The sequence below is a fragment of the Bos grunniens genome, chromosome 29, assembly GCF_055505025.1.
Source record: "Bos grunniens cultivar Pamir isolate PY7600 chromosome 29, Bosgru_T2T1.0, whole genome shotgun sequence".
Classification (NCBI taxonomy): domain Eukaryota; kingdom Metazoa; phylum Chordata; class Mammalia; order Artiodactyla; family Bovidae; genus Bos; species Bos grunniens.
Window position 1 is genome coordinate 727,801 of NC_141193.1, and position 20,399 is coordinate 748,199.

The 20,399-nt window shown below is 54.5% G+C and overlaps 1 protein-coding gene across 5 annotated transcripts in view; it reads left to right on the top strand.

Moving 5' to 3' along the window:
• AP2A2 (adaptor related protein complex 2 subunit alpha 2) overlaps positions 1-20,399 on the top strand; it is a 67,497-nt gene that overhangs the window by 30,259 nt on the left and 16,839 nt on the right. For all 5 annotated transcript variants that reach the window (XR_015157788.1, XR_015157789.1, XM_086384323.1 and 2 more), the window contains exons 3-7: positions 7,724-7,866; positions 9,441-9,634; positions 10,403-10,532; positions 12,414-12,515; positions 19,029-19,137. Coding sequence is in view for 3 of the 5 variants with exons in the window: in XM_086384323.1 (XP_086240449.1) it covers positions 7,724-7,866; positions 9,441-9,634; positions 10,403-10,532; positions 12,414-12,515; positions 19,029-19,137 (678 nt within the window). In the remaining 2 variants the exon portion in view is untranslated. The remainder of the gene's footprint in view (positions 1-7,723; positions 7,867-9,440; positions 9,635-10,402; positions 10,533-12,413; positions 12,516-19,028; positions 19,138-20,399) is intronic.

Here is a 20,399-nt window from a genome sequence, read left to right on the forward strand (position 1 = left end):
AGGACTCTGGCTGGAGCAGTGCCCGCGGACTCTGCTCCACAGGGTGCAGGAGCTCCAGCCAGCTCCCTGACGGCGCGGGCCTGCTCTGCGTGGGCGCCGCGCTTGCCTGAGCGCTTCCTGCCGGCGGCCCCTCGGCTGTATCTGCGCAGCCTGTATCTGCGCAGCGACCGCGCGGGCCCTGCGCTCAGTCTCCGCCCCACGCCGGCCAGCCTGGGGGCGGGCGCTCCCTGAGCGGCCTCATTCGGGAGCACTGTCAGGTGTGGATTTTCGTTCTTGGGACATGTTTATGAGTCCCGTAGACTTTAAATTTTCAGTTAATTTTTACAAATTTGAGACCTGGTTCAAATCTCTGAGCAGACCTTAGCCGGAAGAGTGGCTGAAGCTGCCTAGAAAAAGTGCGTTGAGGAGAGGGCGAGGCGAACCCACCGAGCCGGAGGGACCGCGGACTGCAGGGCTGCCGGCGGGTGCTGCCTCGGGCCAGCGCGGACATCCGTGCCGGCAGGACGCAGGCCCTCGTGGGGCCAGGACTGTTCCTGCTGGACTCGGGGAGGCATCTGTCTTACTGTTGGCCAGTCCGGGGATCCTTGGGGAGGCCTGAGAAAGCCTTGGAATTTTATGTGGAGTGCTTTGCTTATATGAATGTTTCGCGCGTGTGTGTGTGTGTGTGTGTGGATGTCTATAACTTTCATTGCTTAAAGTTTTTGAAAATTGACTTTTTTGTGGAGCAGTTTTATTTATTTTTAAATTTTTATTGGAGTGTAGTTGTTTTACAATGTCAGTTTTTCTTTTTTTTAAATTTAGTTGTTTTTGGCTGCTGCTGGGTCTTCCTTGCTTTGGCAAGCTTTCTCTGTTGATGCAGGCCGGGGGCTTCTCTGGCGGAGCACAGGCCCGGGTATGCCGGCTTGAGGTGGTTGTGGCGCGGGGTGAGCTGCTCTGCAGCACGTGGGCTCCTCCTGTGCCAGGGATGGAGCCCGCCTCCCCTGCACTGGCAGCAGGCTCTCATCCCCATGCCGTCAGGGGCGGCGGTGTCGGTTTCTGCTATACAGCAGGGCGAGTCAGCTATGCGTGTTCATGCGTCCCCTTACGTTTGGATTTCCTTCGTGTCAGCACAGATCACTGAGGAGAGGCCCCGTGCTGTGCAGTAGGTCTTCACTAGTTACCTGGTTTATACATGGGTGCTAACGCACTTCAGAAGTGTTTGACTTTTTGTGACCTTGTGGACTGTAGCCCGCCAGGCTCCTCGGTCCATGGGATTTTCCAGGCATGAATGCTGGAGTGGGCTGCCATGCTCTCCTACAGGGGATCCTGACCCAGGGATCCAACCCTCCTGCATTGGCTGGTGGATTCTTTACCACTAGCGCCCTCTGGAAACCTCCATGTGTGCACGTCACGTGCAGTCTCCCCAGTGCTCTTGGGTAGTAGTTTCATGCTCCCAGCAAGATTGAGAGGGAGGCGCAAAGGTGGCTCAGGCCCCCGCTGTCCTCACACGTCCCGGCGCGCGCCTTTCGTCACAGCCGCACATGGTGCGGCTCCCCGTCGCGGACGCCCTCGCTGTGTGCTGCCTCTCCCCTCCCGCCGCAGCCCCGCACCCGCTGCTCTTTGTCCTCTCTCCATGGTTCACCTTTTCTAGAATGTCACAGCGCTGGAGCCACACAGTATGTGCTGCTCTCGTTGGCTCCTCTCGCTTGGTTTATGCATTTAAGGTTCCTTCGTGTCTCGTTGTGGCCTGACAACTCATTTCCTTTTACACGGCTGACACTCCATTGCTCGGTGTACCGCCGTTCATTCATCCATTCACCTACTGAAGGAGGACATCTGGGTTGTTTCCAGGTGTGGGCAGCTATGAATAAAGCTGCTATAAACATCAGTGTGCAGGTTTTACTGTGGTTGTGTTTTCAAGGAGCGTGACTGCGGATCATGTGGTGAGACTGTGTGCACGTTTGTGAGAAGCCGCCCAGCTGTCTCCACGGTGGCTGCACGTTCGCACCCCACCCAGTGGACCCCTGTCCTTCACCATCTCCTGGAGCTTGCTCAAACTCCTGTCCACCAACTCAGTCAGTGATGCCATCCAACCATCTCATCCTCTGCCGTCCCCTTCTCATCCTGCCTTCAGTCTTTCCCAGCATCAGCGTCTTTTCCAGTGAGTCAGTTCTTTGCATCAGGTGGCCGAAGTATTGGAGCTTCAGCATCAGCATCAGTCCTTCCAATGGATATTCAGGACTGATTTCCTTTAGGATGAACTGGTTTGATCTCCTTGCAGTCCAAGGGACTCTCTATAGAGTCTTCTCCAGCACTACAGTTCAAAAGCATCAATTCTTCGGGATTCAGCCTTCTTTATAGTCCAGCTCTCACATTCATACGTGACTACTGGAAAAACCATAGCTTTGACTAGACAAACCTTTGTCGGCAAAGTGACGTCTCTGCTTTTTAATACACTCTCTAGGTTTGTCATAGCTTTCCTTCCAAACAAGTGTCTTTTAATTTCATGGCTGCAGTCGCCATCTGCAGTGGTTTTGGAGCCCAAGAAAGCCTGTCACTGCTTTTATTTTTTCCCACGTCTGCTTGCCATGGAGTGATGGGACCAGATGCCATGATCTAAATTTTTTTTTTTTTATGTTGAGTGTCAAGTCAACTTTTTCACTCTCCTTTTTCACCCTCATCAAGAGGCTCTTTAGTTCCTCTTCACTTTCTGCCATTATAGTAGTATCATCTACATATTTGAGGTCGTTGGTATTTCCCAGAAATCTTAATTCTAGCTTGTGATCCATCCATCCCAGCGTGTCTCGTGATGTACTCTGCATATAAGTTAAGTAAGCAGGGTGACAGTACACAGCCTTGGTGTACTCCTTTCCCAATTTTGAGCCATTCCATTGTTCCATGTCTGGTTCTAACTGTTGCTTCTTTCCTGCATACAGGTTTCTCTGGAGACAGGTAAGATAGTCTGGTATTCCGGTCTCTTTAAGAATTTTTCACAGTTTGTTGTGATCCACACAGTCAAAGGCTTTAGTGTGGTCACTGAAGTAGAAGTAGCTGTTTTTCTGGAATTCCCTTGCTTTTTCTATGATCCAGTGGATATTGGCAATTTGACCTCTGATTCCTCTGCCTTTTCTTGGTCCAGCTTGTACATCTGGAAGTTCTCAGTTCACGTACTGCTGAAGCCTAGCTTGAAGGATTTTGAACATAACCTTACTAGCATGCAAAATGAGCACAATTGTGTGGTAGTGTGAATATTCTTTGGCATTGCTTTTCTTTGGGATTGGAATGAAAACTGACCTTTTCCAGTCCTGTGGTCCCTGCTGAGTTTTCCAAATTTGCTGACATATTGAGAACAGCATTTTAACAGCATCATCTTGTAGGATTTGAAATAGTTCAGTTGGAATTCCATCACCTTCACTAGCTTTGTTCCTAGTAACGCTTCCTAATAAGGCACACTTGACTTCACACTCTCGGATGTCTGGTTGTAGGTGAGTGACCACACCGTCATGGTTATCCGGGTCATTAAGCCTTTATCATCTAGTTCTGTGTATTGTTGCCACCTCTTCCTAATCTCTTTTGCTTCTGTTCGGTTCTTGCCATTTCTGTCCTTTATTGTGCTCATCCTTGCATGAAATGTTCCCTTGATATCTCTGATATTCTTGAAGAGATCTCTAGTCTTTTCCATTTTTCAGAGTCTTGGATGGTGGTTATATGGCAACCCACTCCAGTACTCTTGCCTGGAAAATCCCATGGATGGAGGAACCTGGTAGGCTACAGTTCATGGGGTTGCAAAGAGTCGGACAGGACTGAGCGACTTCACTACTATCAGTCAGGAGGATTTTTGTCTCCAGGGACAGAGGCTGGCCCACCTGGGTTTGGTGAGCTGCTGCCACCTACTGGGTGGAGGCCAGGCAGGCCACCAGACCCCAGAACCGCCTGGCCCGAGGAGGCCCAGTGCCGAGGTTGAGCAGCTGGGGTCTAGTGCTGACCAGGGCTCACCAACAAGAGGCCTCTTTCCACTTGAAGCTGAGCCCTGAGAGGCCGGGCCCTTGGGGCGGGAGTGGCCGGGGAGCCAGCCCTGTCCCAGTCTTCTGGAGGAGGAGGCGGCTGTCGCAGGTGGAGCCATGTGCTAGGCGTCACCTACCATCTGCAGCTGACTTTTCAAGGGTGACGTCCCAGCACCGTCACAGAGGAGCCGATGGCTCAGCAGGAGCCAGAGGGGCGACAGCACTGGACTCGCAGGGGCCGCTGGGACTGGACTCGGGGTGGCAGGGAGCGGGTCACTGTTCGTAAAGCAGTAAAAGACAAACTTGAAATTTCAGTGGGGACCTTAGTATAAAAAAACTCACATAGCAGATTTTGAAATAAGACCAAATGGAAATTCTAGGAGCAAAACATGGAGTAACTAAAATAAAGAGCTTACGTGGGTGTAACAACAGGCTTGTTAAAGAGGGACAGTGTCCTGGAAGACGGGTGAGGAGGCAGCCTGTCCTGTGATGGAGAGTGGGTGAGAGACGGGGGTGGGGGACGAAGTCTGGAAGATTGGCTGGCCTCCTGGGAGGAGAGAGAGCTGGTGTGACAGAGGACGCGTAAAGATTCGTGACGCTCAAACCTCAGATGCAGTGGCCACGGTTACAGTAAATAATGATTTCACATCTAGAGACGCCGATGTGAAAATGCTGAGCCTCAGACAAGAGGTGTTTGGTCGCCAGAGGGAGAAGGAGATGGGCCGTCCTCACAGGAGCCGTCCCTGCCGGCTCGGGCTCGTCGCAGGGCCGAGGGGCAGCAGGGAGGGGCTGCTGTCAGCACGCTGGAAGGTGCAGCCCCAGCCGTCTGCATCCAGCTGCCGGCTCCACGGGAACGAAGCTAAAAGAGGCCTTTCCGGATGAAACGGAGAGTTTCCCAGCAGGGAGCCTGTGCTAATGGAGAGTCTAAATGGCCTACTTCAGGCCAGAAGCAGTCGGTCCCGGACGCTGGCAGAGGAAGGCCGTGGTGGGCGTGTGGGCGTGGGTCCTTGGCGACACACAGCTGGGGCGGGAGGTGTGGACGGGGCCTGGCGCCAGGGCAGCGTCCACGTGAGACCTGGTCCACGACAGAACCGGTGGTCTCACATGGACGCTGCCCTGGCTTCGAAGCCTGAAGGCAGCCGCTGGTCTCCCCTGGGCAGCCCTGCACCCCTCATGGGCAGGCGGCTCCCCTGCCCTGGCTGCCCGGCTGGCCTGGGAACTCAAGAGCGGGGGTCGGGCTGCTTGTGGACTCTGCGGGCCTGACCTCGGTCTTGGGGCCTCTAGAGACGGCAACTGTGATGTCCTGTTGGGGGGCAGGCGTGTCGTCTTGGTGCTGGGCTTCAGGGATGTGTTCACGTGCTCATTCACTGCTGGTGCTCACTAGTCCCAGGTGCTGGGATAGAAAGACGAATGGAAGGAGTTTCTGTAAGGAATGTATGTTTTTGCAGGTGTAGAAGGACTTGGAAAAAACACCTCTTTTCCTCGAGGGAGCTTGAGTGCGTGCGTCGCGGGCTCACTCATCTGTCCTCCCGCCTGGCGGCCTTCGCGGCTTCAGTGCTTGCCATCCCTTAGCCTGTGTGCTTTAATCTTTCACTCTTTTTTTCTGGGAGATTCTGACACAGTAATTTTTTTTTTTAATTGGCTTTCTGAGATATAACTTACAATCAGTCGAGTGTGCACTGTGGGTTTCAGCAGATCCAAGTGTTCACGCAGCCACCCCCACAGCCAAGGTGGAGCGCGGCCCCCGTGAGCGCCCCCTCGCGTCTCTGGCAGTGCAGTCCTGCTGCTCTTCTTGCAGCAGAGGCCGCCGTGTCCACCTGCGTCCTGGCGGGCTGCGTGTGTCTGCTCACTGACTTTGAGTGTGCCTTCGCAGTCCGCCCGCGTCCTGGCGGCTGCGTGTTGTGCTGGCTCCCCGTGCGCGGTGTGGAGCTGCTGTGAGTCCTGCATGCGGGGCTGGTGTGGACACGTGGTGTCCTTCCCTTCAGGAAGGCTCCTGAGGGTGGAGCCGCTGGCTTGTGTGACAGGTGTTTGACCTTTTAAGAACCTGTCCCGTATTTTCCAGAGCGGCTGCCCCGTTTTGTGCCCGCTCAGCTGAGTGTGAGTTCCCAGCTCCTCCGCGTTCTTGCCTGCACGTGGTACAGCTAATAGTTAGGCCTTGGTTTTCCCAGTGGGGGTGTGGTGGTCCTTACGTGGTGGAACAGCTGAGTGCAGTTGGCCTGTGGGGTCCTGGGCGGACACGCTGGTGCTGCAGCCCCACAGCAGCTCCCAGCCCGGGCCACGCAGACTGGGCTCGGGGCCCATGGGGCTCCCTCTTGGTCCACACTTGGCGTATTGCTGTCCCTGCCCCTGAACATAGGCAGGTACTTGCTGAGGGTTAGAGCCAGGGTTGAACGGGTCTCTGTGAGAGGTGAACCAGGAGCTCAGGTGGGAGTCCTGCGCAGGATGCGGTCGCCGAGCTCAGGTGCCTTGCCCTGGAGACACTGGCTCTTTCCCTGTGTCTCAGCAGCTCCAGGGCCAAGACTCCTGTTGTGGCCGTGATTGCCCTTCCTGCGCGCTCGGCATCTAGCGCATCTGCAAGTCTCTGTGTCCCGCATGTGGCCTGGCGCTGTTCCTGGGACTGGGGCCGCTCTCCGGGGGTGGGGGGTGGGCAGCACTTCTGGCTGCTCGTCGGAGGAGGCTTCCCGAGGTAATGGCGAGCGGGCTGGTCCTTGAGGGGCAGCCAGGCTGGGGGGTGAGGCGCGGTCGCCTGGGCCCCATGCCCTCAGCTCACATGCTCTCCTGGGGGGACGGGGCTGTGGCCCCGTCGGGAAGCAGTGAGCTGGCGTCTCTAGTGCAGGTCGCAGTGGGAGGAGCTGGGAGCCAGGCCGGCTCTGACTTGATGTTGTTTGATCATTAAGTGGAATGCCAGTTTGCCGCTGAGAAGGACGGGTCTCAGAGCTCCCAGATAAGGCGTCCAGCTGGCTGGCTGACTCGTGGTCCACTCTCACCTCCGGAGTCTTGGGGTCTTTCTTCTCGATGCCCTTTGAGGTGGCCGGGGCTTATCCCGGGACACAGGTGACCCACCCTCGCCGTGAGGGCTGTGGCTGCTCTCGCCTTCCCGGCCCCCACATCCTGCTTGGCCCTTGACCCTGCGGTCAGGGTCACTGCAGTGCCTCGCTTGAGGGGCCGTTCTTCCTGCTCTCACCTCTGCAGGCTGCCCGGGGATGCTGCGTGCTTCTCGGGTGAAATGAGAACCTCTGCTTGTAAAACGGCGCTGTCTGGTGGTCCTTTTTAAAGCAACACTTTCTGTGCTGACAGTGACGTGTCGTGAACCTGCCTTGCCACGGTCTCCCAGGAGAGGCCGAGTCATGCTGCCATCAGGGTGGGGAAACAAGCCCTTCTGGTGGTTTTGTGTGACTTTTCGGTGGGTGATTTGTCCTAACACTGGGTGAAATGAGAGATTATTTAGAGTGTGTTGTCCTGCCTAAATGAATAAACATCTCTGAAAGGTTAAGCTGCTGGTGAGGTCAGGGTGGCGTGGCAGGGCTATGCTGGCGGGGCTGACACCCCGGCTGTGCTGGGGGACTGTGTTTCTGCTGCTGGCTGGGACGCTGGTTTGGGGTCTGCGAGGGACCCAGACGCTCGGCTCTCATATGGCGACCAGTTCAACAGCACTGGGCGCGAGCCTGACAGTGCGGCAGTCTGGCCAGCCTCCTGGAGGTGGGCCCGGCGCCCTATTCCTGCGCTGCCCCTTCCCGCAGGCGACAAAGCCCTGGATGGCTACAGCAAGAAGAAGTATGTGTGCAAGCTGCTGTTCATCTTCCTGCTGGGCCACGACATCGACTTCGGGCACATGGAGGCTGTGAACCTGCTCAGCTCCAACAGATACACCGAGAAGCAGATCGTGAGTGCGCAGCGGGGTGCTGCTTCTCACTGGGGCCTCTGGTGCCTGGCTCTTGCTCTGCACCTGCGTCTGTCTGGGGATTTCCCCGGGTTTAGGTGGGAGCTGGCGGTAGGGCACCATGTCCTGGGGGCCCACCCCAGAGGGAGGGTTGGCACACTCCCTCCCCTCAGTGCCCGCGCACGTGTGCCACCGCCCCCCCCCCCCCCATCTGACTTAAGAGCAGAGGGCAGGTGTCTGCGCCTCGCCCGGCCCCAGGGTCTGCTGAGGTGAGTGCTCGTGTCTAGGCCCTGAGGACCCCTAGCTTCACGCCTCTAGCCCTGTATCCGCTTGGAGTAACGTTATTTGTGTGTTTACTCAGGTGTTATGGAGGAATATTTTCCTCTTATTTGCCCAGAAAAATTTAACTTGCAGAAAGTGAAAAAGTACCCTTGATGCCCCAGGGGTTTTGTTAAGTATTGGTGTTTACTCACCAAGAAACGAGCTTCCCGAGCGCTAGTGGTGAAGAACGGGCACTAGTGGTGAAGCTCCTGCCGCCAGCGCAGGAGGCGCGGGCTCCGTCCCTGGCGGGAAGGTCCTCTGCATAGGAAATGCACCCAGTTCTAGTGTTCTTGCCTGGGAAATCCCACGGACAGAGGAGCCTGCCGGTCTGCTGTCTGTGGGGTTGCTGAATCAGACACGACCGAGCAACTAAGTGCACACTCACACTCACACTCACACTCACTCACTCACTCACTCACTCACACTCACTCACACTCACTCCCACCAAGAGATTACCGAGTGCCTTCCATAGACCCGGCAGTGTGCTGGGGGCCCTGGGGACACAGTGACCGTAAGCAGGGGTGGACTCGGCTCTTCTCCAGGGGTGAGGCCGTCAGACAGCCCGCTACAGAGAGCAAGTGGAGCTGTGGCCGTGGCCAGGAACCGAGGCGGGTGGAGCCCTCTGGGCTCTGAGCAGTGGGCGGCTAGTAGGCAGGGCTCTGGCGGGAGGAAGACCTGAGCTGAGGCTGAGGACGGGGTACATGGGGGCGGAGGGGACAGGGCACGCACCAAGGCCCATGTGCGGGAGGGCAGGGTGGCCAGAGCCCAGAGCAGAAGGCGAGTTCCTCCCGAGACCGACGGGGCTGAGAGGTGCTGTCCCTGGCGTGGGGAGGGCATGGACAGCGGGGACAGCACGAGGCTGGAGTTTGGCCCAGTGGTGAGGGGACGCTGGGGCCCTGAGACAGCTGAGAGAGGGAAGGTGGTCCGCAGTGTTCCCGTCACAGCCGAGGCAGGCCCTTCCATCCTGTTCAGGTCCCCGTGGACCAGTGACTGGGCTGAGGGTGGGGCTCCAAGGTGTCTGATGCCCATGGGGACAGTGCCTCAGGTTTGTCCTGCAGAACTGTCCGAGGAGGGCTCTGGTCCCCTGGGGCCACGGGTTGTTGTCCGTGGGCTCTGTCCCCTGGGGGCCGTGTTCTCAGGAGAAGGCAGGTGGGCCCTCTGTGGCCTGACCGCAGCAGTGCGCCGAGCAGACTCGGGTGGGGCTCGGGGCCGGCCGAGTATGTCCAGCGGCGGTCTCTCTCCTCTCTGGAACCCAGGGCTATCTCTTCATCTCCGTGCTGGTGAACTCCAACAGTGAGCTCATCCGCCTGATCAACAACGCCATCAAGAACGACCTGGCCAGCCGCAACCCCACCTTCATGGGCCTGGCCCTGCACTGCATTGCCAACGTGGGTAGCCGGGAGATGGCCGAGGCGTTTGCAGGGGAGATTCCCAAAATCCTCGTCGCCGGGTACGTGTCTGGTGGCCTGCTGAGGGCACGGTCACCTCCCGCATGCATAAGTCAAGTGTGTGAGTCCTGAAGGCTCTGTGGGTCTCTTAGCCTCCCTTCTTGGTAACAGCCGTGGGGAGGAGGCGGGTTGGGATTGCTGGCTTAGCTGTCAGGAGGTCCACGTGGGCCTCTGTCCTGGGCCAGAGCCTCACCCCGCCTCCTCTCGGTCTCCGCGGGCTATGGCAGCCCAAGCTTGATTGCGTGGAGAGCCCGAAGAAACCTTTTCCCCTGTGTCCCTCCAGCCCCATCTCTGGTGCACCTCTGTCCCTTGGGGGCTGCGGGGTGTCATCCATGGGCTCTGTCCCCTGGGGCCCGTGGGGTGTTGTCCGTGGGCTCTGTCCCCTGAGGCCGCAGGGTGGTGTCCTTGGGCTCTGTCCCCTGGGGCCACGGGGTGGTGTCCGTGGGCTCTGTCCCCTGGGGCTGTGGGATGTTGTCCGTGGGCTCTGTCCCCTGGGGCCTGTGGGGCATCGTCCGTGGGCTCTGTCCCCTGGGGCCGCGGGCGTCGTCCGTGGGCTCTGTCCCCTGGGGCCGCGGGCGTCGTCCGTGGGCTCTGTCCCCTGGGGCTGTGGGATGTTGTCCGTGGGCTCTGTCCCCTGGGGCCTGTGGGGTGTTGTCCATGGGCTCTGTCCCCTGGGGCCGCGGGCGTCGTCCGTGGGCTCTGTCCCCTGGGGCCGCGGGCGTCGTCGTGGGCTCTGGGCCACGCTGGCCTCACTCCCGCCCGTCTGTTAGGGACACCATGGACAGCGTGAAGCAGAGCGCCGCGCTGTGCCTGCTGCGCCTGCACAGGGCATCCCCGGACCTCGTCCCCGTGGGCGACTGGACGTCCCGCGTGGTGCACCTCCTCAACGACCAGCATCTGGTAGGTGCCTCTGGGCCACACCCACACTCCTCTGCGGGGCCACAGCCACGTGAGCAGCCTTGTGTGACTTCCAGGCTGCTGAGGGGGACATCCCTGGCCCAGTCGTCGAGCTGGGAGAGCCTGCAGGTAGAGGCTGGGAGCCCCTCCCCTGGGGTCAGGGCAGATGAGACGGGGTCTCTGACTCACCCTGTCCAGGCGTTGGAGGGGCTCCTGCTTGCTGGGTGCAGAGACAAACAGCACAGCCCAGCATGTTGCAGGAGTGCTGCGTCCGCAGGGCCTGCAGAGGCGCGTCTTTCTGCACCCCGGTTAGGGCTGTCCTGTGGCCCCGGGGGCTCTGGCACACAGCCCGCCTAATCCACATGGCTGGACATGAGCCAGGCCCGAGCCTGCTCCACATCGTCGGCAGGACATCGTCAGAGCAGCGAGATGTGCAATGAGGTGGTGTCTGGGCTGGCCATGAGTCACGGGCCCTTGTCCACGCTGACGCTGGGAGGCAGGGTCAGGTAGGAGCTGATGCCGCACAGCCGGCCTTGTCTTGCCGGAATCCTGTCTACAGACGAGAGAGTCAGGATTCCACGCGGAGTTTCCCATTGAGCAGAGAGGTGTTAGCATGTTAGCTGGCTACTGCGTGTTTTCCCACAAGAGAAATCTGCCTTAAGGATGAAATGAGGACTAAACGGTCCACACAGGTGGACCACGGGGCGAGGGTGGTGGCCGTGCGGGCTCGCCCGCCGTGGGGCAGCCTGCAAGCGTCCCTCCGCGTCTCACACTCACGGGGGAAATCGGGTCCGCACAGGCGACCTCTCCTTGGGGCGGGGGGCGTCTCAGCCAGGAGGCCCCGCGCCTGGGATGTCTCTGTGCCCAGCTGTCTCTTTACTTTGTGTTTTCACCTGCGTGGCTGTGTGGCTGGTGCACGGATTGGTGCCTGCGTGGTTCTAGGCTGCAGGAGCCCAGCGGCGGTGGGCAGGGTGGGGTGCATCACAGCCCAAGGTGAACCGGCACCTGTCCTCTGTGGGTGTGGCTTCTGTGTCACGCATCTCCTGGCTTTGCCACCAGAGGCTTGGGGTTGGTTTCTTTGGTCTCAAGGTTGGGGACCCCCTGGAAGAGGACCCCTTGTCCACCCAGAAGAAGCAAGCGGCCCTTCTGAGAGTAGCAGGGGAGGCGGGGGGCTGTGACATGCATAAAGCTCCGCCTGCGGCCAGGCCCCTCCTGAGTCCGACATGGCCCAGGCGTCGCCTGGAAGGAGGGGGAGGAGGCAGCCTGGGCGTGGGGGCCCCCAGCCCTCTCCTCACAGCCTCTTCCTGCACAGACCCCTGCAAGTGTGCAGGGAATGTGGGGCACCGCTCTGGGGAGCTGACCAGCTCCCTTGACCTCAATGGGGGGTCGGGTCTCATCCAGGCCTGGTGGAGCTCCCCTGTCAGGGGGCAGAGACATGGGTTGGACCACATTTGAAAATGGGCAAGAATGGGCTTTACTGTTCTCCACGGTCTCAGATTTGGGTTGGAAAGATTCCTGTGAGTCTGAATGTAACGTGTCTGTCCTTTTGTGGTCCACACAGAGTGACCTAAGTCAGGGCAACGAGGAGGTGGGTGGGTGGACGCGGGGCCTGGGGCTGTTGCCCCGCGCCGCCTCCCTGAGGCAGGGCTCTGGGATGAAGCGTGCCGGGTCTCCACATTTTCAGAGAGAACAGTAAGCAAGGCAACAACGACGTGTGCGTCTTGCTTTCTTGAAACATCGAGGACTGATGGGAGTGGCCCCAGGGTGGCCCCAGGGTGGCCAGTTGTTGCTGAGTTTAACGTTCGTTTAGAAGATGTTTCAGACGAGAGGCTGTCTGCAGGGCCTCCGGCGGGCGTCTGAACGTGTGTGTGTGTGTCTTCTCAGGGTGTGGTAACTGCCGCCACCAGCCTCATCACCACCTTGGCACAGAAGAACCCGGAAGAGTTCAAGACCTCTGTGTCTCTGGCCGTCTCCAGGTTAAGCAGAGTAAGTCTGCCGAGGGGAGGGGAGCTCAGGGTGGGTTTTGGTCTTTGTCACTTTATTTAACTAACGTGTCCCTTTCAGTAGGCAAGGCCTTTGGGCAGTCTGTGATTCAGGGGTGGACGTGTGTCTTGGTTAGTGACTGGTGGGCTTTCCTTTGACCCGTGTCAGGGGTGTCTTGTTGGCGCAGGAAGCATGAAGGGCAGAGCCTGCCCCTGGTGGCTGCTGCGTGCCTGTGCTGTGCCTCCTGCTGACGAGGGCTTGTGGCCCGTGTCGCTCTGTGACCGGCTCGCTCTGATCATCAGGGTCGTGAAGTCACGGAGTCGTTTCTCTTGCTGATGGTTGACGCGTGTTGCTGGGCAGCGTGTTCGCCTCTCTGTGCCCTGTCTTGCCCAGCGCTTGGGTGTCCCCTCTGATGGCCACTGTGAGGAGCCCGTGGCCCCTCCCCGGCCTGCGGCCTCTTGGTCTTAACCCTTCTGGGCACTTGGTCCTGCGCGTTCTCACCTAGTCTGCATTTTCTTGATCACCCAGTAGCTAGGGCAGCTCGGCGTGTTTGCTGGCTTTAAAAAAACTTTTTCTCAAGATAACGTCCCTTTATTTTATCTATTTTGACAACACCATACAGTAAGCGGGATCTTAGTTCCCTGACCAGGGGTTGAACCTGTGTTCCCTGCTCTGGGACCATTTCATCTGAACTACGGGCCCACCAGCGAAATCCCTTCGTTGGCATTTTGAATATCTTCTTTTGTGAAGAGCCTGTTCAGTCTTTCATACATTTTCCCACAATGTCATCTTTTTTGTTGTTTTGTAAAAACTCTTGTTTATTTTTTTTGGCAGCACCTCTTGGCATGGAGAAGGGAATGGCAGCCCACTCCAGTGTTCTTGCCTGGAAAGCACAGTGGAGCCTGGTGTGCTACAGTCCGTCGGGCCCCAAAGTCAGACACAACTGAGCAACTAAGCCACCTTCCGGCATGTGGGGTCTGAGTTCCCTGACCAGTGGGTTCCCTGAGCCCACTCCCCCTGCAGTGGATATGTGGACTGCCACAGAAACCTCCTCTTTGTATTTTTTAGATATAAACACTTTGTTGGTTAGATTAGGTTAAACCAAACAAAATTTCCAGCATTAAACCATTCAGTTTAGTTCAGTCACTCAGTCATGTCCGACTCTTTGCGACCCCATGAATCGCAGCACGCCAGGCCTCCCTGTCCATCACCAACTCCCGGAGTCTACTCAAACTCACGTCCGTCGAGTCGGTGATGCCATCCAGCCATCTCATCCTCTATCGTCCCCTTCTCCTCCTGCCCCCAATCCCTCCCAGCATCAGGGTCTTTTCCAATGAGTCAGCTCTTCGCATGAGGTGGCCAAAGTATTGGAGTTTCAGCTTTAGCCTCAGTCCTTCCAGTGAACACCCAGGACTGATCTCCTTTAGGATGGACTGGTTGGATCTCCTTGCAGTCCAAGGGACTCTCAAGAGTCTTCTCCAACACCACAGTTCAAAAGCATCGATTCTTCGGTGCTCAGCTTTCTTCACAGTCCAACTCTCACATCCGTACATGACCACTGGAAAAACCATAGCCTTGACTAGATGGACCTTTGTTGGCAAAGTAATGTCTCTGCTTTTGAACATGCTATCTAGGTTGGTCATAACTTTCCTTCCAAGGAGTAAGCGTCTTTTAATTTCATGGCTGCAGTCACCATCTGTAGTGATTTTGGAGCCCAGAAAAATAAAGTCTGACACTGTTTCCACCGTTTTCCCATCTATTTCCCATGAAGTGGTGGGACCAGATGCCATGATCTTCGTTTTCTGAATGTTGAGCTTTAAGCCAACTTTGCTCTCTCCACTTTCACTTTCATCAAGAGGCTTTTGAGTTCCTCTTCACTTTCTGCCATAAGGGTGGTGTCATCTGCATATCTGAGGTTACTCATATTTCTCCTGGCAATCTTGATTCCAGCTTGTGCTTCTTCCAGTCCAGCGTTTCTCATGATGTATTCTGTGTATAAGTTAAATAAACAGGGTGACAATATACAGCCTTGACGAACTCCTTTTCCTATTTGGAACCAGTCTGTTGTTCCATGTCCAGTTCTAACTGTTGCTTCCTGACCTGCATACAAATTTCTCAAGAGGCAGATCAGGTGGTCTGGTATTTCCATCTCTTTCAGAATTTTCCACAGTTTATTGTGATCCACACAGTCAAAGGCTTTGGTATAGTCAATAAAGCAGAAATAGATGTTTTTCTGGAACTCTCTTGCTTTTTCGATGATCCAGCGGATGTTGGCAATTGGATCTCTGGTTCCTCTGCCTTTTCTAAAACCAGCTTGAACATCAGGAAGTTCACGGTTCACATATTGCTGAAGCCTGGCTTGGAGAATTTTAAGCATTACTTTACTAGCGTGTGAGATGAGTGCAATTGTGTGGTAGTTTGAGCATTCTTTGGCATTGCCTTTCTTTGGGATTGGAATGAAAACTGACCTTTTCCAGTCCTGTGGCCACTGCTGAGTTTTCCAAATGTGCTGGCATACTGAGTGCAGCACTTTGACAGCATCATCTTTCAGGATTTGGAATAGCTCAACTGGAATTCCATCACCTCCACTAGCTTTGTTCGTAGTGATGCTTTCTAAGGCCCACTTGACTTCACATTCCAGGATGTCTGGCTCTAGGTCAGTGATCACACCATCGTGATCATCTGGGTCGTGAAGATCTTTTTTGTACAGTTCTTCTGTGTATTCTTGCCATCTCTTCTTAATATCTTCTGCTTCTGTTAGCTCCATACCATTTCTGTCCTTTATCGAGCTCAACTTTGCATGAAATGTTCCTTTGGTTTCCGAGGTAAACCATTCAATATCACAGTAATCCAAGTCTATGCCCCAACCACTAACGCTGAAGAAGCTGAAGTTGAACAGTTCTGTGAAAACCTACAAGACCTTTTAGAACTAACACCCAACAAAGATGTCCTTTTCATTATAGGGGACTGGAATGCAAAAGTAGGAAGTCAGGAAACACCTGGAGTAACAGGCAGATTTGGCCTTGGAATACGGAATGAAACAGGGCAAAGGCTAATAGAGTTTTGCCAAGAAAATGCACTGGTCATAACAAACACCCTCTTACAACAACACGGAGAAGACTCTATACATGGACATCACCAGATGGTCAACACCAAAATCAGATTGATTATATTCTTTGCAGCCAAAGATGGAGAAGCTCTATAGAGTCAGCAAAAACAAGACCAGGAGCTGACTGTGGCTCAGACCATGAACTCCTTATTGCCAAATTCAGACTGAAATTGAAGAAAGTAGGGAAAACCACTAGACCATTCAGGTATGACCTAAATCAAATGCCTTATGATTATACAGTGGAAGTGAGAAATAGATTTAAGGGCCTAGATCTGATAGAGTGCCTGATGAACTATGGAATGAGGTTTGTGACATTGTACAGGAGACAGGGATCAAGACCATTCCCATAGAAAAGAAATGCAAAAAAGCAAAATGACTGTCTGGGGAGGGATTACAAAGAGCTGTGAAAAGAAGAGAAGCAAAAAGCAAAGGAGAAAAGGAAAGATATAAGCATCTGAATGCAGAGTTCCAGAGAATAGCAAGGAGAGATAAGAAAGCCTTCCTCAGGGATCAATGCAAAGAAACAGAGGAAAAGGACAGAATGGGAAAGACTGGAGATCTCTTCAAGAAAATTAGAGATACAAGGGAACATTTCATGCAAAGATGGGCTTGATAAAGGACAGAAATGGTATGGAGCTAACAGAAGGAGAAGATATTAAGAAGAGATGGCAAGAATACACAGAAGAACTGTACAAAAACGATCTTCATGACCCAGATAATCACGATGGTGTGATCACTCACCTAGAGCTAGATATCCTGGAATGTGAAGTCAAGAAAGCATCACTACAAACAAAGCTAGTGGAGGTGATGGAATTCCAGTTGAGCTATTTCAAATCCTGAAAGATGATGCTGTCAAAGTGCCGCACTCAATATGCCAGCAAATGTGGAAAACTCAGCAGTGGCCATAGGACTGGAAAAGGTCAGTTTTCATTCCAATCCCAAAGAAAGGCAATGCCAAAGAATGCTCAAACTATCGCACAGTTGCGCTCATCTCACACGCTAGTAAAGTAATGCTCAAAATTCTCCAAGCCAGGCTTCAGTAATATGTCAACTGTGAACTTCCAGATGTTCAAGCTGGTTTTAGAAAAGGGAGAGGAACCAGAGATCAAATTGCCACCATCCACTGGATCATCGAAAAAGCAAGGAGTTCCAGAAAAACATCTATTTCTGCTTTATTGATTATGCCAAAGCCTTTGACTGTGTGGATCACAGTAAACTGGAAAATTTAACCATTACTGATTTACAAATATGACAGCAACTTTCTGTGGTCCAGCCTGCTCTGTGTTTAAAAGTCTCATCCTGCTCTGTGCCTTGCCACCTCACTCTCTGGTGAAGTCTTCTCTGATCAGAAACGCCACATTTGAATGTAGTCAGGCTTCCTCATGCTTCCTCTGGGGTTAATGCCTCGTGTCCCCAAACGTGTGGTCTGTCCCTCTTCTGAGGGCTCACTGCAGGTCGACAGTCCCGCTGAGCCGCATCACGTTGTGGTGGGGCCTTTTCTTGCGTCGTGTCGTTGTCCCAGCACCGCTGTGAAGGCCCCTCCCTCCGCACACCCTGGTTTTGCAGTAAAGTAACCTGCCCTCGCACAGATGCCGCTGTCTGTGGTGAGCCCCTCTGGTTCTCTGTGTATCTTGGCGCCAGTGACGTGACTTTGGGTTAATTTGATGTCCAGTAACACCAGTGAGCCCCATCCCCAGAGTCCCAACGGGGCTACCTTTATCTGTAGTTTCAGGAGAATTCAGATCTTTGCAGTATTAAGGTTTTGAGTCTATGGCCACGGTGTATCTATTTACTTAGTCTTTAATTTCTGTCAAATATGTTTCATAGCTTTTCAAGAAGAGGTTCTTTTATTTTTGTTTAACTTATCTTTATATACTTTATTTTAAAAACGCTCTTCTCAGTGACACCTTAAAAATGTTATCATAAAAGTCTGTGCTGGTTTGTGCAGGTGGACTTTGTATACTTACTGCTCTTGATGTTGGCGACTTTGCCAAACTCACCTGTCAGACCTGGCGGTTTATATGTAGGTTGCTTTGGGTCGCCTTTGTCTTCCATCACGTGTTCTATGGACAGTGACCGCTTCTTTCCTTTCCTGGTGCATGTTTGTTTGTACTTTCTGCTTTATTGCTCCAGCTCGGGCCTGCCCCACAGCGCTGAATGTGAGAGGTGATTGGTCTCCAGCTCAGGCCTGCCCCGCAGCGCTGAATGTGAGAGGTGGTCGGTGTGTTTTTTACGTTGGAGGGAAGCCTTTGATGTCTCGCTGTCACGTATGACGTCGGCAGGTTTCGTCCACATCCATGTCCTTTGCCACATTAAGGAAATTCCTTGTTATATCTTTGCTAACAATTTTATTAATTAACTGGTGAAGCCATGTGAACGTAGGATTTTCTTTGTGGGGCGACCGCTAATTATGGATTCAGTTTATGTAGTAAGTGATGAGGCCTCAGATTTTCTTTTGTTAAGTGGCATTTTCTTAACCGCTTGCTAACTTACACGAACGCTCAGGTGTTTGGGCAGAAAGTCCCTTGTTGGCCCTGCGCTGTGGCCTCCCGTCCTCATTTTGTGTTGGGTATTTGCCCTTTTGTTGTGCTGGATTTAGCTCATCAAGTATGAAAGAATTTCTTTTGACTTTATTGGTCCTGTTTTGATTTTTGTACCTTATTACTTTCTGCTTGTATCTTTATTGTTTTCTTTCCTCTACTATCTTTGGGCTAATTTGCTAGTCTCTTCCAAACCCTTGAGATTAATTCTCCAATACTTTTGTTTTTGTATTTGTTTCACATATGTGCATTTAATGCTCTAAGTTTAACTCTGAGCCTGGTTTAGCTGCCTGAGGGGCACTGGAAAGGCAGCCTTGGGTGGCCAGCTGTGTCCCTGGCGGCGTGGTCGGGCCTGCTCCGTGCGCCTGCCCACTGGCTGCTCCTGCTGGGCCCCCCACTGCTCTGCCCAGCCTGGAGCTCCCCCCTCTCAGGTGACCTGGTGTCATGGCCGAGCCTGTGAGGGGAGCCACTCCGAGCCCCAGCCGTGGGGTCTGGGGGCACGTGTAGTGGGTTTGCGGGTGTGTGCACGGGGTGCGGTGTGTCATCTGCCCAGACCCCGGGCCGCAGGTGGTGGGGGTGAGAGTGGAGACCCTGTGCTCTCGGGCCGGCCCTGAGGATGGTGGGGCGTGGGGCCAGTCGGGAAAGGTGGGGCTCCCCGCCCAGGCTCTGTAGACCTGGGTCCTGAGGGCGGGGTGCCCGCAGGCCTGTGTCCCTTGGGGCGGGGGTGTCCTTGTGCAGTGGCTCTTCTGGGGCTGGGGGCTGAGCTCCTGTTCCTCAGACCTGGACAAGCGTGTCTGTTCTTAGCACACGGCGTGGGGCTCTTGGGGACTCCAGCCCCGCATCTCATCTTGCTGTGCTTTCTCGCAGATCGTGACGTCGGCCTCCACGGACCTTCAGGATTACACCTACTACTTTGTCCCGGCCCCCTGGCTGTCGGTCAAGCTCCTGCGGCTCCTGCAGTGCTACCCGCCCCCAGGTAACAGCCGAGCACAGAGCCTGGGGGAGGGCTTGCTGCGGCCTTTGAGCGTTAGGTTTCGGGTTGAGCGACTGAGCATACGTGCACACACGCAGTCTTAACAAGTCACCTTTCGCTCTCCTGGCGCCGGCTCTGGTCCTCCGGGTCTCTCTGATGCTCTCACAGCTCTTGGCTTTCCTGGAGCAGCTAGTCGAGGACGCTCACTTCATTACGGCTGGGATGAGCTCTGCTTCTGTGTATTATGTACATGTAGGGTCAGATCCTTGTGGGTTTTTGAAACGGTCTTTTAAAATAATTCTTGAAACCAGTTGAAACTTCACATCCAAAATTGTTAAGTTTGTGTTACTTTAAAGTGCGTGTCATGGATATTGTTATGTTTGTTTTATTCTAAAATATGGCAAGTAACTAGAATCACTGGTTCGAGAACGCTCATGAGAGTTCCTATTGCGCACTTCCAAATTGCCTTCTACAAAGATGGCTTTCTTGTTGTAACCTCCACACTTTAGCCTTCATTTGTTTTTGTACAGGGTATGTCTGTTAAATTCAAGTCACTTTGTGTCCTGAGTGTTTTTTATATTAAAGTGTGAGCTGCTCACCCTGCAGCAGAGCTGAGTAGGCGCGGGGCTCATGAGGCCTCACCCCTCCAGCCGGCGGGCCTCCACCCCCGCGCAGGGCAGTCGTTCTCTCGGTGGAACTGGCCGCTGCCTTCTCACTCCCAGGCTGGGGCGACTTGGAGCCCCTGGGGGTGGGTCTCGGTGTCTGCTCCCGCTTTCAGCCCTGTCCCGCCCCTGGCGGCTTCGGGGACCCTGCCGCCCCCCGCCCGGCGCCTGGGGGCCCGGCCCGCCCTGAGTGGTCGTTAGACAGGCGCTTTAAATGCAGTGCCACGGCAGTTTCTGGAGTTCTCATGTTTCTATTACTTTCTTAGTCTTTCTTGGTCTGCTTTGACTAAAATTTTAAAATTTCCCTTCTGTTTTTGTTGCTCTTCGTGTGTTTTCTCTGTTTCTTGTGGTGATAGCAGGTAGTGGGGAGAAACCTTTCATTCCTCCCCATCCCCCCAAACTTCCATATCAGGTGTTTTTTGTCCACGTCACTGAGATTTATTTTCCTCAGCTTATATAATCTATATTTCAGCAAAAACTTGCGTCTCTTACTTGTGTTAAAATGTTATCCTGGCCGTCAGATCCTCTGACTTAAGCAGCCTCAGGGTTTGAGTTGGGACCTTCGCCTTCTGAGAGGCTGAGGCGAGGGTTACTGGGGCTGGG